General features: G+C 31.5%; 2 protein-coding genes across 2 annotated transcripts in view; one reads left to right on the top strand and one right to left on the bottom strand.

The window, feature by feature from the left end:
- The window catches only part of LOC111407309 (CBL-interacting serine/threonine-protein kinase 3-like), a 6,594-nt gene extending 4,954 nt beyond the window's left edge, over nucleotides 1–1,640 (bottom strand). The window contains exons 1-5 of the mRNA XM_023036725.1: nucleotides 1,489–1,640; nucleotides 1,160–1,165; nucleotides 441–688; nucleotides 153–215; nucleotides 7–69 (exon numbers count right to left, since the gene is read on the bottom strand). Coding sequence (XP_022892493.1) covers nucleotides 7–69; nucleotides 153–215; nucleotides 441–611 — 297 coding nt within the window. The 5' untranslated portion in view covers nucleotides 612–688; nucleotides 1,160–1,165; nucleotides 1,489–1,640. The remainder of the gene's footprint in view (nucleotides 1–6; nucleotides 70–152; nucleotides 216–440; nucleotides 689–1,159; nucleotides 1,166–1,488) is intronic.
- Nucleotides 1,641–11,609: 9,969 nt separating this feature from the next.
- Nucleotides 11,610–14,122, top strand: LOC111407300 (COP9 signalosome complex subunit 2-like). The gene is made up of 6 exons (XM_023036713.1): nucleotides 11,610–11,772; nucleotides 11,894–11,986; nucleotides 12,318–12,396; nucleotides 13,519–13,759; nucleotides 13,832–13,906; nucleotides 13,979–14,122. Exons 1-6 carry the CDS (start codon nucleotides 11,763–11,765, stop codon nucleotides 14,120–14,122), a joined length of 642 nt encoding a protein of 213 aa, XP_022892481.1. The 5' UTR covers nucleotides 11,610–11,762.
- Nucleotides 14,123–16,913: the final 2,791 nt, after the last annotated feature.

Here is a 16,913-nt window from a genome sequence, read left to right as displayed (position 1 = left end):
TTTGTCAAAAAGCTCTCCCCCAGTGACGAATTCCAAAACAATAAATATCTTCGTCTTGCTCGCCATCACCTGGATAAACACACAATATTAGACATCCTGGCCCCGACCCGACAAACGAGCAAAGAGAGAGGGGGAGAGAGAGATCCACCAACCTCATACAAGCGGACAACATTGGGATGTTTTATCAACTTCATTGTCGCTACTTCCCGCTTTATCTGTTGAAATACATGCCAGGGCATCAGAAACTGCTAGTGAAGTGTCAAAGGTAAAAAAAAATGCAATGGAGAAAAATGAATACTGATGATGATTTAAATGCTAAAGAAAATCTCTTGCACGATAAACACTTAAATCCTTTTTGAAATTCAACTTTCATAATTTAATATAGGAAGAGAATTAAGGTTCATGATGATTTTTGCTTAATCAAGAAATCAAAAACTTACCTGTTCGGCTATTTTGTGCTTGAGAACCTTATCCTTATCAAGGATCTTGAGAGCCACAGGTTGCCCAGTCTCGGAATTTTTAGCAAATTTAACTTTCGCAAATGTTCCCTCACCAATTGTCCTTCCAACCTCGTACTTTCCAATTTTTCTCTTAATTTTTGTTTGATTCATTCTTACTTATCCCGTGTGATCACCTAACCTCCCAGTCCTCAAGAGAAACTTTTCACACAGATTTCTTGGATAAGCTTCTGTCAGAAAATCAAGAAAGTATGAAGGATCATAGGCTACCGGACTCATCTCATTATAGCGATCATTAACTAAATTTTCAAACTTGAATCATTTGAGAGTTGGTAGAGCAGATTTTGATCAGTAAGTATAGCACCGGTACACATCATTTAATTGGCAAATCACTAAATTCATGGACCTAGCATTGATATATTCATTGGCGTGCCATGTCGGTGCTTAACATAAGCTAGGTACCGATGATGCTTAGGAGATCATTTCCGAAAATTGTAATTCCCAATTAACTAAATTAAACTGATACATGAACAGAAGTGTGTGTGCGTGAGAGAGAGAGAGAGAGAGAGAGAGAGAGATTAATGTTATAACAAATTCACATTATTATAAATCTAGCAGATTAGAATATAATAAACGATTAAAGAAAGGCATTAACAAATATTAAAAGACACAAAATAACTGAGAGAGAGAGATCTAACTACCTTCAACTGCAGACAGCAAATCCAGCAATAAATCACAAAATAAACCAGGAGCCGAACACGAAAGGCGGGGAAAAAAAGAAGAAGAGAAAAATCAATTCAACCTGATTAATTTCCTCAAATTCAAATGAACAAAAAAGGCCTTTAACCTCTTAAATTAATCCACACTAAACATAAACTGAACTCGAAAATCCCAGTTCAAATTCTTTTAGAACTCAAAAACGGATTCACAGTTTCAAAAGCAAAAGAAAAATTAGAAACTCAATTTTCTGTGTGCAAATATCAAAAAGATGAAGAAAAAAAATGTAATAAAAGAGGTACAAAAGATATACTTGAACTCAGGCCTTCATCTCTCCCTTTCTGCTGAAAAGCTAAGACCGCTGAAAAGGAAAGATGCAGTGCGGCTTTTAGGACTATGAAGGGTCAAATTAAAGTAATCTCAAGGTTTATGATGGCTGTCGAAAATTGGCTTAAACCAGCAAACTCAAAGCCTGTCAACAGAATTTCACCAGCCATCATTAGTAAAGGGTAACTTGCAACAGTAGCCCCTAATCTATTGCAACAATAGCAAGTTAGTCTTTAACCTTTAAAAAAATATTAAGTTAATACCAATGTCCATTATATTTGTACAATTAGTCTTGAATAAGAAAGGTTGACCTTTAATTACTATTATGTGATAACATGAGAGAAGATAAAATTAAATTATATGGTGGACAATTGATTTAAAATTTAGAGCTCGACTTAATATGAATTGTGGGATGAGATAAATATTATTTTCGACCAATTTTATGAATTGAAAAAAATTAAAATAAAAATTGCTTGGCTTTAGCATGGAGTATATTCGATTTGAGCCCTACTACACGTACATCGAGCCTTATAGCTCAGTGTATAGCCCCTCACATGGGGACATGGCATGTTCATTAATTGGGCGTGGGCCCTCTCCTTATATGAGGGGAGTATATACCGAGTTGTAAGGCCCAGTGTACAAGGGGGAAAATTCATTCGATTTTGGTCTAAAGAGTATACCTATATGTGATACCATTTAGATAAGACATGATTCTTACCATATGTTTGCCTTGTGTATATTCTACTATTTATAAGCACTAAAATAATATTTACTTGCTCACCACTTATTTTTATTTATTTATAATTTAAATCATTTATAAATACTTCCTAAATATGCTTTAATATAAAGTCATACCTTAACGTATATTCGAGCAATAGTTATTACTTATAGAAATATACTTCAATTTAATAAACACTAAAATAATTTTTTATCTAAATGATTGGAGAGAATTATTTATTGATTACAAAAACATAAATTATAAGTCACAGTTACAAATTTAGTCACAAATCACACATTTTAAATCACATATTATTTAATGATAATTTAATTGTCATAATTACTCAATAGCTGATGACAACCACCCTCCGTTTCGCCCCACGAGCATTCCCAACATCCAATGCCAATTGTACTGTTAAAATAATTGTCGTATGTTTGCCTTGTGTCTATTCTACTATTTATAAACGCTAAAATAATTTTTTATCTCAAAGTTTGAAGAGACTTGCAAATAATATTCATTTGCTCATGACTCATTTTTATTTATTTATAATATAAATCATTTATAAATACTTCCTAAATATGCTTTAACATAAAGTTATACCTTAACGTATACTCGAGCAATAGTGATTACTCATAGAAACATACCTCAATTTAATTTTTATGGACGTTGGTGTAAGTTAAGAAGCAAAATAAAACTTCATAAAATTAGACATTCGAGATATCCATGACAATATAATGGATATTTGAGTAGTTTGTCATTCACAGTTGATTGTGCAGGTTATGATTAATTGTTGAGTATTTTGAAAAAATTATAGACTAACTTACTATTCATACAATAAGTACATGACTAATACTGCAATTTTTCCAAACGAAAGTGATATTAATAAATATTTTAAAATTATTATCTGTGTGGAAGCTTCCAAGAAATGGGTGTTGATAGTACAGATATTTAAATGATTAGTTTTATTGCAATAATCATTGTTTAATGTGAGCATCGAAGTGGAGTAATGCATGGCAGGCATACGTATGTGCTGACAACACTGCGCTTATCTCTATCTCTATCTGTATAGACCTCCCTCTTATCTACATTGTACTTATCTATACATGTTCAATGTTAAAAGGTTGAACCCCAATCTTGAGAACTCCCACCATCACGTTCTTAGAGTATCGTGAGAGAGGTAAATCACGAGATGTGTCTCAATAAGCCATCGAACAAGAGCTCGTCCGTACACTGATATCCACAAAGAGTCTAATTCCATATTTCAGGAATCGAACCATCACACTACGACTGTCAGCAATACTGAAACTATCTTACTCCTGTTATTTATACCTCTGAATTATGCCTTGGGGGGCCATGTACAATGTAGATAAGAAGAATGTTAGATAATAGTTTGACATATATGACTCTAGTTCTCTATTTATATTTTTTAAATTAACGTTCTTCTAATAAAATAATTTTACATTTAAATTTAATTTAACTTTTTCTATTCTTATCATAGATTTTTCAAATAAATAATATTACAAAACTCATTTAAAAAAAATGTCTCAAAAACACTCCGATATTCTTAATTTATATATCTTGAAACTAACATATTTTATTAATTAATTTTATTTGAGTTTTACATAAATCTAAATAAGAATTTTTGTGAGGCTTTACAGATTAAGTCTCTACTCGATCACATTTCATGGGATCCACAATTTTTATTAACTTTTCAACCACACATTTTCCTCACTTATATTGAAATCTATTGAAAATTAATTTTTATCTAAACCAAATATAGGCTAAGTTATAACCTCTGCATAAACAAAATTATTTTGGTCCTAACAGTATGATCATAGAGAGGTTTTATTGTTTGTTGCTTTTTTTTTTTCTATTATATTTTTAAACTTTTGGCTTTAATACTCTCTGTCTTGAATTTTGTGAAAAGATTATTTCCTTTGATACTATTAATTAACTGTTTACCATTTCATGTCTTAATGTTAATTCTTATTTCTTCGTAACATAGACGAATTCTGCTACGTGTACAGAATAGGGGTTTCACAGAAACCCTACAGACAACACACGGGACGGGAGGTCGGCATTTTTTTGCAATTTTTTATCGCTCATGAATTTGGCAAGAGACCAACCTCATGTGTCTTTTCTGCACGGGTTTTGTGAACTCCCCTATACAAATGGTTTTCCCCAACATGCAATGGCAGAGTTAAGGGGACAAAAAATAAAAATTTGATACATTGAAAATATAAAATTGTCATCAAAAATAATTTTTTTCCTCTTGAAAAGTTATTGGGCACGGCCTGCCCCCTCCCTCCGATTACTACAAACTTATGTAACAATTCATGATGCATTAAAGTCTGTTCTCGACTATCTCTATTGATAGGTTTCCAATATGGTCATGAGGACAATTAAATTCTTTTTATTAAGGACACACGACAGCTTTTGATTAGTTCATTTCTAGCTGAATTTGTTAGCGAATAGCCCATCATGTTTTGATTAGTTCATATTCATCGTGAGCAGTATGAAAGGTTATGGTTTATAGTAAATAATACTATATTCGTTCCATAAAAATAGGCATATTTCTATTTTCGCACAAATTAAGAAAATATAATTAATATTGTTGAAAATATAATATTTTTTTTATCACTTTTCTTATATATCCTTACATTAAATAGTGAATTAAATAGAATAAGTTTATATTAATTGATAATTCAATAAGAAAAGTGACCTATAATTTAGGATAAACGGAAAAAGAAATCGAGCTTACATTTACGAAAAAATGTACACAACTACTAGAATATGAGAATCACATTTCATACTTAACAATCTTATAAAATAACTTCAAAAATCAGGTTTTGTGTGTGTGAGTGTAATTTTTTCATTAAATAGCTGGTTACAACCACTCTTCGTCCGTCCCATTTCACCCCATCACCTTTCCCAACATCCAATGCCAATTGTACTCCTAGCTGCATGTATTCATCTTCATTGTCGGCAATCATTCTTGGCAAACAGGTTGCTCAATCCTGTTATGCAAAGGACATCATCATGCATATACCAAATTAACCAGGATGTATGTCCACTGGTGAATCCAGGCACAGGCTCGACCGTGCTATAGCCCGTGCCTAGATCCTGAAATGTCTAATTTTTCTTAGTTTTTTTATAAAAAAATAAATCTATGTATATTTGTATTGTAATCCGTGTTCTACCTCCAGATTGGATCCGCCCTTAGGTATGTCCAAGCCTACTTGAGCAGTGCTATAAATGTTCTATAACTCAACTGAATCGAGGTCTAATAAGGAGAACAAGTATGCGGCGACGGTGGAGGAATTTGCTAGTGGTGACTCAGGGTTTGGAAACGGAATAAGGGAGGGTTGTGGTGCTAAAATGGGTGTTAAGATGGATTAGGTTTGATTGTGTGTGGAATTGAGGTATAGGGTGGATGGGAGTATAGAAGAAGATAATTATGGGATTGGTCGGCTACAGTGGGGGTATGATAATGTGCTTTTAAAAACCTGTTTGAGCCCCCCATTAGTTTTTAATAGTAGATTAATGGAGAATGTATGGTTAGAAAATGAAGAAAATCTTTGGATTTACGTGTAATATTATTTTATTGAGGAATGTATGATTGAAGAGAAAAGAAAGAAAAATGTATTTTGAAAAAATTAAGGATCAAACAAGGGGTAAATTAAAAATGCATTATTGAATTAAAATCATTAGTAACTGACTTTTTCAATTGAAAATTAAAATACAATGCTTTAGAAAATTTCTTCAATCTCTTCATGGAAGAAGATAGTACAAGGGGAAAAAATTATAACTTAGTGATTTAGTTTACACCAAATCACAAGTCAGGTGTATAGTTTGAAAATGCAAAACTCAGGTATGAGGTAATTAATTAAAAATATTTGTTAATTAAATATAATAAGATCACAATTATGCAAATATTGGTCACATGTACACAATTCCATGTCACGATTTATTTATTAGTCCCATATTGCCAAATTAATTGGTCACGGATTATTTCGATATTACAAATCAATAATTTTATAGATCAAAATTTATTTAATTGGTCACAGATTAAAAAAATTATAAGTCACAACTTATTTATCAATCACATATTTTCGAATTTGTTGGTTACTTATTATTTTTTTAGTCACAAATTATCGAATTTTAATGTTACATTTTAATAGTTGGTCACAAATAACCAAATAATTGATCACATATACCTAAACACCCAATCAACCTCCAATACATGGTCACAAATTGACCAAATAGTTAGTCACATGCACTCTTCGTCCCATCCCGTCAGAACCTCCACCACCACCATCACAACCACCACCAACAATAATAACACAACACCACTACCACCAACATCACCATTATTATGACAAACTGCCACCCAGATTTGAACCTACACCACCACCACCACCACAGTCGCCACCATTACCACACACCAACATCAACTCACCATGCCCTCATCAACCAAGACTTTCCTTTCTAGAGTCCACATGGCAATGCTGCACAATAAGTATGACAGTCGCAATACCACCACTCAACAACCACCAACACCACTACCACCTCACCACCACAACCACCACTAAAACAACCACTTGCAAAACCTGTCTCCACCACCATTTACTAACACCGCCTCGCAACACCACCACCTTAATAACCACCACAAAAATGTAGCAAAATCACCACAAAACTACTGCAAACCGCCCCAAAACCACCAAAAATAGCACAATTTGGCCAACATGGGAAGGCGAAATCGACAACCTGAAAAACCTCCGCCTCCAATTGCATTGCCATAGAAGCAGCAAGCGGCATGTGATTTCGTCGCAGCCAGGTAAATACAACGCCGGAGAACTAGATCTCTGCTACCTGTGGATTGGAGCCACAAAATCAGATCTCCACAAAACACCATCATTACCTGTGGATCAGGGAAGAACGAGCTACAGGACCTAGATCTTCGCTACCTGTAGACCGCGCTCATTTCCAAAAGAAAAGCCATAAATATAGAAGTGAGCCATAAAGTGGAGATCTGAGCCATTGAAGATGAGTCACTGCTCGAAAAAGAAGCCACAATGACAATTTGAGCTACTGAGTCTCACTGTGCATGATAGCGACAATTTGGCACTGCGCACAATGGCACTCAGTTGGCCATAGCCTCCGGTGAAGAGAAAGATGGGGGAAAATGCTCCACATCTCGCTCCCGCCAATGAAGATGAAAATGCAAAAATAATTATTCCCCTATTTCAAAAACGAAAGGTCAAATGGGGAGAAATTTGGGGTTTGAGATGGTTGGAGTGGGTTTGGGGTGAGGATGTAGGGGTAAAATTTATAATATTATTAATAATTCAATTAATATCTGATTTCTTGTTAAATAAACCTCACACCTGAGTTTTGAATTCAAAAACTTAAGTATCTATTTGTATGTAATTTCCTCTAGTACGAGGCTCGAAGTGCCATATGTTGGATTCGGCCCAAATGATGTCTATCCCCGGGCCTGAAGTATTGTGGTCCAATGGACATTCAATTAAGGCCCAACTATTGTTTCTAATTCATTTGAATTTGCATATCAATAGCATCCAGTTACATTTTACTGTTTGATACTTTCCCTACTATATAAAAAAGGGGAATGTGAGGGCACTGTAGAAAACAACAGTATTTTGATTCATCTTTACTGTAGTTTTTATTTTCAATTGGGGGCCAAAAACGACGCCGTTTGCTTGATATATATTTTATTTTATTGTATACTACCTCCAAATTTACTGCAACACTTAATTTTCATTCCTCCCCCACTCTGATATAGATATATATAGTATGGATATAAGAAAAATATCACTTTTATATTAAAAAGAAAAAAAAGAAGAGATAGAGATAATATGCGACGGAATTTTTTTTACAACATATTACTTGTAAGTAAAAAATTTAAAGAGAAAATAATTAAAGAGAATTTTAAATTAAAAAAAAAAGTTATAACGTAAAACTACACAGTAAAATAAAAGTAATCTCTCCGTGCACGGAACAAACGCCTCCGTGCACAGAAACATTAGTCTCCTGTCTCCGTGCATGGAGACTCTTATGCCTCCGGGCATAGAGACAAAGTTTATAATTTTTTTTATATATTATAAGTAATTGTTCTTTTTATCAATTTATTTAAATTTCTTTTTTATTCTTTTCTCTTTTAAATAGAACTTAATTTTTCAATTTTAACAAAATAATATTTATATATATATATTTCGAAATTTTCGATAATAAGTTAACTTTAAAAATTCGTCGACGATTATACGAATCATAAATATTTTACATTCTCTCGAAACTCATTTTGAGAACTATATCGTAGAGATATCGAATGATCTAAATAAATATCGAAAATATTTAAACGGATATTAAATGTATGTGTTAAAAAATGCGTATAAGTCGTTTTTTCTTAAAAAATCAATTTTTTATTACTATTTATTATTTTTTTGCAACATTTTTATCAATACATCATTTTGCTCAAAAAAAAATTGTGTGGTATGCCGTAATTTTTTTTTCAATTGTTCAAAATTTCATTTTTTTCCAAGTGGGGAGCAAAAACGACGCGTTCCTCCATGCATAGAGTGCATGAATATTTCTTTTTACATTATTATAGATATAGAAAACTAAAAAAAAAAAAAAAAACTATATCATCGTAGTTGGATATATCTAATAATTTCAGACAATATTTAATTTTATTGTAATATTTTTAGTAATATTGAATTTTTTAAATTAAATTTATCTAAATATTACTTTAGATTAAATATTAACTCAAAATTTTAAGTATATTTCTTTACATAGTAAAAAGTTTGCTTCAATTTGTAAAAAAAAAAAAAAGAAAAAAAAAAAGAAAAAAATAATAATAAAAAAAATATATATCATTGTGGTTAGTCTATATAGTATAAAGAAGTATTGGCTTTTATTTAAAAAAGAAAAAAAAAAAAGAGGATCCGTGCACGGAGACCATGAGAGAAATGAATTTTTTTTTTAACTTATGTTTTTGTGTTCATTTTCACGTTCATTTCGAGATATCAAATGAAGTCGAAATATTACATTCTTAATATCATTTTAAAGTACTGCTGACATAATATTGCACGTCGTTAGCGGTGCATAAAACGATCAAACATAGCAAATGTTATGGGACGTCAAAGTAGGTATTTTCAAATTATATTTCGAAAATTTTGATAACAAGCTAACTTTAAAAATTTATCGACAATTGTACGATGGTTGAATCGATAAATGTTTTACATTCTCTCGAAACTTATTTTGAGAACTATATCGTAGAGACATCGAAGATCTAAATAGATATCAAAAATAGTTAAACAGACATTAAACGTATGTGTTAAAAAATACGCATAAATCGTTTTTTCTTAAAAAAATCAATTATTTTATTACTATTTCGAAATTTTCGATAACAAGATAACTTTAAAAATTCGTCGACCATTGTACGATAGTCGAATCGATAAATGTTTTACATTCTCTCGAAACTCATTTTGAGAACTATATCGTATAGATATCGAATGATCTAAATGGATATAAAAAATAGTTAAACAGATATTAAACGTATGTGTTAAAAAATACACATAAGTCGTTTTTCTTAAAAAAATCAATTATTTTATTACTATTTCGAAATTTTCGGTAACAAGCTAACTTTAAAAATTCGTCGACCATTGTACGATAGTCGAATCGATAAATATTTTACATTCTCTCGAAACTCATTTTGAGAACTATATCATAGAGATATCAAATGATTTAAATAAATATCAAAAATAGTTAAACGTAGATTAAACGTATGTGTTAAAAATGCATTTTTTCTTTAAAAAAATTAATTATTTTTTTCTTTTTAATTCTTTTATCTTCCAAATAAAACTTAATTTTTCAATTTTAACTAAAAAGTTATTTATAGATTAAAAAAATTGAAGAGAAAATAATTAAAAATTTTTATATATAGTGTGGTTTTCGCGCACGGAGGATTATTCAAAATTTTTTTTTTTTTACTTTTTCGTTTTCCATTTTCATACGCTATGACACACCTTTTCAAATCAACTCATTTACTTATATTATTATATTATATATATAGTGTAAGAGAAACAATGTGAATCTATGTAATACGCAACTTTTCATACCCTCCGTATTACTCTGTGCTGACCACTTTTATAAGTAAAAAAAAAATCACCTTTAGTAAAAAAAATGTATAAATAAATATATTAACAAAAAATATTTCTAATATATTTAAAAATTACTTATATAAGTAAAAAAAATTCGTTTAAAATCATTTAGAAGTAAAAAATAAAATAAAGTTATGAAAATTAAATGAAGAATATATAAATATTATTTAATTAAAATTGAAAATTTTACTTTATAAATAATTATTTTTTTATTAATTTATTTAAATTTCTTTTTAATTCTTTTCTTTTTCAAATAAATTTTATTTAATTTTTTTTTAAATTCTTTTGTCCTACCAATCTTGGAGTGACCGAAGAATAGGCCCGCTGTTAGGGTTTTAATTCTTACACCAATAAGGGAGTTGGCCATCTATTAAGTGTCACTTCAAGTTATTTTACGTGCAAATCTGAATTTGTTATTTAAATGTTTGTGTATGTGGATGTTCTCTTTCAATTTACAGCTGCATGAGTTATTTTTGAACTATAAGTATAGCCTCTCGAATTGAAGTTGCTAAAGAAAAGCATTTTGTGAAATTCAATTTACAACTTATTTGCAATATCAGATAAAAAAAAAATCTTCATCTACATTAAACAAAAAATAATTAAAAATAAATTATCGTTGACATATATACAATCACAACATTCATTATACTTATTTATAAGAATACAAATAAATTATCGTGACATAAAATATATAGTGGACCAAAAGATGAGAATCAAATAAACATTTTTTATTTCCAAATACTTTTTGTACAATCTCTAAATTCTACGCTAATAAAACCAAAATAAATACAAAATTCGTACAACGCACGAGACGCAGACTAGTATTATATCAATAAGTAATTATTTTTCTCAATTTAAAAGTATTTATAGATATATTTCTTTTATCAAAATATAATTTTCAACTTTTTTTTATCCACACATTCTCTAATAAAATAATACTACACTCAAATTCAAAACTTTATTTTCTTCTCTAACTACATATTTTTCAAAAAACGTTTATTTTAAAATATATATTTTTTTTTTCCAAAAGCACACTTTAGGATTTATTTGTGCCTATTTAATTTCAAAAATTATATTATGAAATAGTGATTGATGTTGAAATATGTGGTTAAAAAAGAAAAAAATTGATTTAAGTGTATCATTATATTAATGTAGAATGTTTAATTGAAAATGGCTACGCGGGGAAACTAATACGGTATAATGTGGTGGAACGGTCGAGGCTTAATGAACCCAAACAACGGCATAATTTTGAAAATGATATAAAGCTCCTTAATTCCTTCCAAAAGCATTATTCTTCAACATAAATCTCCCATTGTCTTTTGCTTTCTGCACGAAAGGAATCACACTCCACACAGCTCAGCAATGGCTTCCGGTAATACTTTCTCCCTCTCTCTATGTATAATACATGTATCTAGGTTAGTATATCCTTATTTTTTAATTTTTTTGTGAGTTTCCCTAATGATTTTTCTGATAAGTTGTATATGTGGGAGCAGATGCTGATATGGAAGATTATGGGTTCGAGTATTCGGATGAGGAGCCCGAGGAAGAGGACGTCGTTATTGAGAATCAGTATTATAACTCAAAAGGTTTATATTAATTTTCCCGACATTGATTGTTTGATTGAAATAATTTCTCGGATTTATGTAAAACTGTGTTTCTCTGTGTGTTCGAACTCTTTAAACGAAGGAGTGAAGTATAATTAGGCAAAACATGTTAGAATATTTTAGTGTAATTTTTATCAATATTAAAAAGGATTTCTCCGTGTCCTTTGACATTCACAATTTTGGCAAAGTTGTAGAACTTGAGAAATTTTTCTGAGCCTCCCGTGAATGGCATTTGTGAATTGATTTCGCCATGTTAGCTAATGTTATCACTTTTACCTCGATTAAACATTTCTTATATGTTTTTTATTTGCAGGCTTGGTCGAAACAGATCCAGAAGCAGCGCTTGAGGGTTTTGCCAAAGTTGTGCGTATGGAACCTGACAAGGCTGAGTGGTGAGTTTTCTCAGAATTTAATGTTTTCCTGACAAAATATTACTAGTTAAGCAAATATTTGGATGCTTGTAATCATGGATGATATACAGCTTTGCAGATAGTTTTCTTTACGAAATAGTCGAAACAGTTAATTTTGTGACCATTTACCGTAGATCATAACGGACATAAATGTCTAGCATGTTTTATTTTTTTATGCACTGTAAAGACTACTGGCCTTATATTTGGTAAGTGCTCATTTTATAGAGTCCTTTTGGTTGATATTTTATAGATTCGTCCTTCAGATTATAGTATTTTGGTCAAAAGAAGGATATCTTTTAGTAAACAGGTTTGTGGCCCATTTGGATTAAATTGGGAAGAGAATGGGCTTTAAAACAATTCTTACTTAGACAGTAGTTATCCTGGAAGATGCATAATTTGATGGCTGTAAGATGTATTAATATCTCACCAACTTTCATTGAAACAAGCACTTCTTTTGGTTTTTTACCTTAATAAATTTTTTCTTCACCACGATCTTTAAAATTACAGTAGCAAGGATAATCCCAAATGTCTGGTGATTGCAGTTTTTAAAATCATATACTAATGATAGATGACATAGTTTATCGTTTAAAGTGACATTGTGTATCACAATGAATACACAGTAGAGGTACGGATGAAGTATAAAATTACAAACTGCTGCTAAACTCTTATTAAGTTTTCACTAACTGAATAATGTTGATATTTGATGTGTTCAGGTCTACAGAACTAAGCAGCTGCTACTATATGACATCTTTCGTCATAAGCATTTTTATTTTGTCCATGATGAAGTAATTAGATACTAGCAATTCATGTCTTTAAGAAACATCAGAAATATACACACGTGTCTAACCTGTTTTTATCTGAAGTACATGCTACAAAGGAAAATTTTCCTTCCCCAAATATTAAAGATGCTGCATTCTATATTGGGAATTGTTGAATTTCTCCATGAAAAATTTTGTAATCGACTACTTCAGATCTTAACTTGCAAATGATAGGTCGTTTTCCTCAGTTCAGTTTAAGTTGTTCGCTTATCTCAATTTCTTTGTAATTTATGCATTTGTTAGTAGTTTTGAAGTGATTGAACACTTTTGTTGTTTTTGTTTTCAGGGGATTCAAAGCTTTAAAGCAAACTGTTAAGCTGTACTATAAGCTAGGGAAGTACAAAGAAATGATGGATGCTTATAGAGATATGTTAACTTACATCAAATCAGCAGTGACTAGAGACTACAGTGAGAAGTGCATCAACAATATAATGGATTTCATTTCTGGATCAGCCGGTCAGAACTTTAGCCTCTTGAAAGAGTTTTATCGGACCACTTTAAAGGCTCTTGAAGAGGCAAAAAACGAGGTCAGAACTTTATCATATATTGGAACTTAATGTGTTTTTCTTTTCAAAGAGCTGACCGACCTTTCTTTGCAGAGACTGTGGTTCAAAACAAATCTGAAGCTTTGCAAGATATGGTTTTATATGGGTGAATATGGACAGATGAACAAGGTTGTTTTCTTTTGTAAAAAGCTTGCCAATTTTATCCGTGGATAATGAATATAATGCAGTTTATTTAATTAGATTTTGAAGGAGCTCCACAAGTCATGTAAAAAAGAAGATGGTACATATGATCAGAAGAAAGGGACACAATTACTGGAAGTTTATGCAATTGAAATTCAAATGTACACAGAGACAAAAAACAACAAAAAACTCAAGGTATTTTAGTTACTTCTTGTCAGCTTGTTGGTTTACTGAAGTAGCATGTTGTTGCATTTATGTGTGTGGACATGTCTAAACTGAATTCTTTTCTTCTTTTTCTGTAGCATATGTTTATTTATCCATCATTATTTTTCAGACTTATCGCGTTCACTTTTAGTCTCAGTTTTTGTTACATAGTCTAGTATAGTAGAAACAATAGAGACCATGCCCTGGGTTCTTTTTGGTCTAATTCGAAACAGGCCATCTTTATTATTTCTATGAAGAATGAAATATACTCTTTGTTTTAGCTATTTCAATAGCTCAGCTTGTTACATCTCTTAAAAAATAATAGCCCTTTAACGTTAAAAGATAGTTGGAATTATGGCAAGGTAGAGCATATGTAAGATATATAAGCACCCCTCCCCAAATGAAGGCATGAATTAAAAAGGCATCCCTGTTGGTTTATGCAAGTCTATGATTGACATGATTAGGTTATAGGATAATAAACTTGTTGAAAATATTTAATCGTAAATTGCCGGTAACCCATATCATAAAAGAACTTACCACTTGTATGTAAGATAAATAGTATAAGAGTTTTAGTTCACGTGACTGGACTTGGTCATTGTTAGAAGAAGTGGGGCATATTGGTTGATCTATTGGAAGTAATATTCCTGTATTAATCCTTAAACTTTGAAGTTTTATGAGTTTTACTCATAATATTCTCACTACTGTTGGAAAAGAGGGGTATGTTTTGAGGTTGTCAAGCAGAAAGTCAAGATAAAGTGTAATTGAAATGGGAAGATGTAAGTGAACGGACTAGAAAAGTTGGCCTATAACTTTGGCACATAGGTAAGAGTAATACTATTCGTAGTCGCTCACTGTGGTAGTCGCTCTACGTGGTATCCATATGACAAGTAGTTATTTGATTCATTAATGTGGTAATATGCATCAAATAACTGCGTGCCATGTGTATGTCACGTAGGGTAACTGTCGCGACTACGAATAGCATTATTCTATAGGTAACTAGGTAAAGAAGAGAGTTGAAACAGTACACTGAAGAAATACGAAACGATGGAAGTTGAACGGACTGAAGAAATGATTTGGAAGCACATGAATGAATTAATTCTGACTACTAGGCAAGATCATGTTTTTGCTGCCCGAGATTTGAATGGTCATATTGGGAATTGCGACTTGGAACATGAAAGAGTACATGTAAATTATGGCTTTGAAGATAAAACAGAAATTTTAAAAACTACTTGGATTTTGGGATGACTTCTGATTTGATGTTTATGGAGACACTTGTCAAAGTGTGACTCGGTGAATAACCAATAAAAGTGGGCCAAGGGTTCTGATGAGGACATCCTTATAGTGGACTTTTATTATTGTTCCAGTATTTTAGTTGGACCTTTATTATTGTTTCAGTTGGACTTTTATTTAAGCTTACGTATTTTAATTAGGACTTAAATAATGGGCTTGGCCCTATATTTCTAGGTTTTCATTATTTAAACCTATCTTGGTTTGTAATTTTTGGATTATTGATGAATTTGATGAAATAAAGAGTTGGCTTCAGCCGTTTCTCCTTTCTCCCCGCCTCTGCCTTCTTCTTCTCCTCTCTTCTCTCTTCTCTTCTTATTATGTTTACTGAGTTATTCTACATCAGATACTCATAGAACTGTGGAGGAATTTACTACCGGACCAAAAAGAAAGTTACAACAAACCTGAAAACCATTGGGCAATAATCTTTCCACCTGAAATCCTCTGACTGATGTGGAGGTGTCAGTTGTGACCCCTCTTTAGGAAAATTCATCCAAAAGCTGGCATGAGGGCCGAAATCAGTAGCTCGAACTTCTCGCCTTTGCATGGGAGTAATTTTCCCCACATTATATCTGCCAAATTCAATACTGAGCAGTTGGAATTTGCATAAAGGATAAAGGTTGATACGATACAAACTGATGTACCAGCAACTTTAATTAGCAAATATGCATCCTCTCAAGAAATTATATAAAACGACAGACAAAGAATCAATCATATCTGAACATTTTGGCCACATATGCAGGAATCTGTAAGCAAATAATTGAACAAAATCGTATTCACCAATGTAAGAGGAATTTTATCTTATATATATATGCACATCAAACTTAAATGTGGTGGATCACTTCTTAACATAATTTATTTTGTAATTACTTCTTAATATAATTTCTTTTGTAATTTTTCCATGTCACAGCTAAATTGTATTTTTCTATGGCAGTAATACTCAGTTATGTAGATCTTGATTATCACAGAATTATTCACGCTTGTGACTAAAAAGCATTTTTAACCTGAAGGACTCTCTACACTCTTGCCAACATGTTGGATGATTTAATATGACATAAAAACTGTGTTTTGGGAAGATTAGGACAAGTCTCATCATCTAAATTAAATCAGTTAATTTCTCCTCAGTTTGAGGTCCGAGCCACTTGGCGGCCTCTGTTCTTTGCCATGCCATAGTTATATCTTGCTTTCAGTTTAACTCTCAACATGCAAGTGGGGATTAAAATGCAGAAAGTTGTAGAGCTTGTTTTTGGTAAAATATCAACTACCACACTAGCATATAAACCTTTTGAAGCTGTCCACTTATTTCCATTATGACTTGGATCTGTTAGCAAGTACTCCACTCCATTTATGAAAGATCATTAGATTTCAATCCTGGATGACCAAAAGGCGATTCTTCTTTCATAATAATGCAGTCGGATATTTTCACAGATGTATTAAGACAATTGTTTGGTAGAGAACATCTACACAGTTTTCAGATAAGAATTAAAAAAAAAAACTTACTAGA

This window comes from Olea europaea, chromosome 1, assembly GCF_002742605.1.
Source record: "Olea europaea var. sylvestris chromosome 1, O_europaea_v1, whole genome shotgun sequence".
In the NCBI taxonomy this organism is placed as follows: Eukaryota; Viridiplantae; Streptophyta; class Magnoliopsida; order Lamiales; family Oleaceae; genus Olea; species Olea europaea.
This window is presented reverse-complemented; position numbering and strand designations above follow the sequence as displayed.

Coding starts and splice junctions, on each gene's coding strand:
- LOC111407300 (XM_023036713.1), top strand. Junction 11,987..12,317: donor TCAGTATTATAACTCAAAAG/GTTTATATTAAT, acceptor TTTTATTTGCAG/GCTTGGTCGAAACAGATCCA. Junction 13,760..13,831: donor TTGAAGAGGCAAAAAACGAG/GTCAGAACTTTA, acceptor CTTTCTTTGCAG/AGACTGTGGTTCAAAACAAA.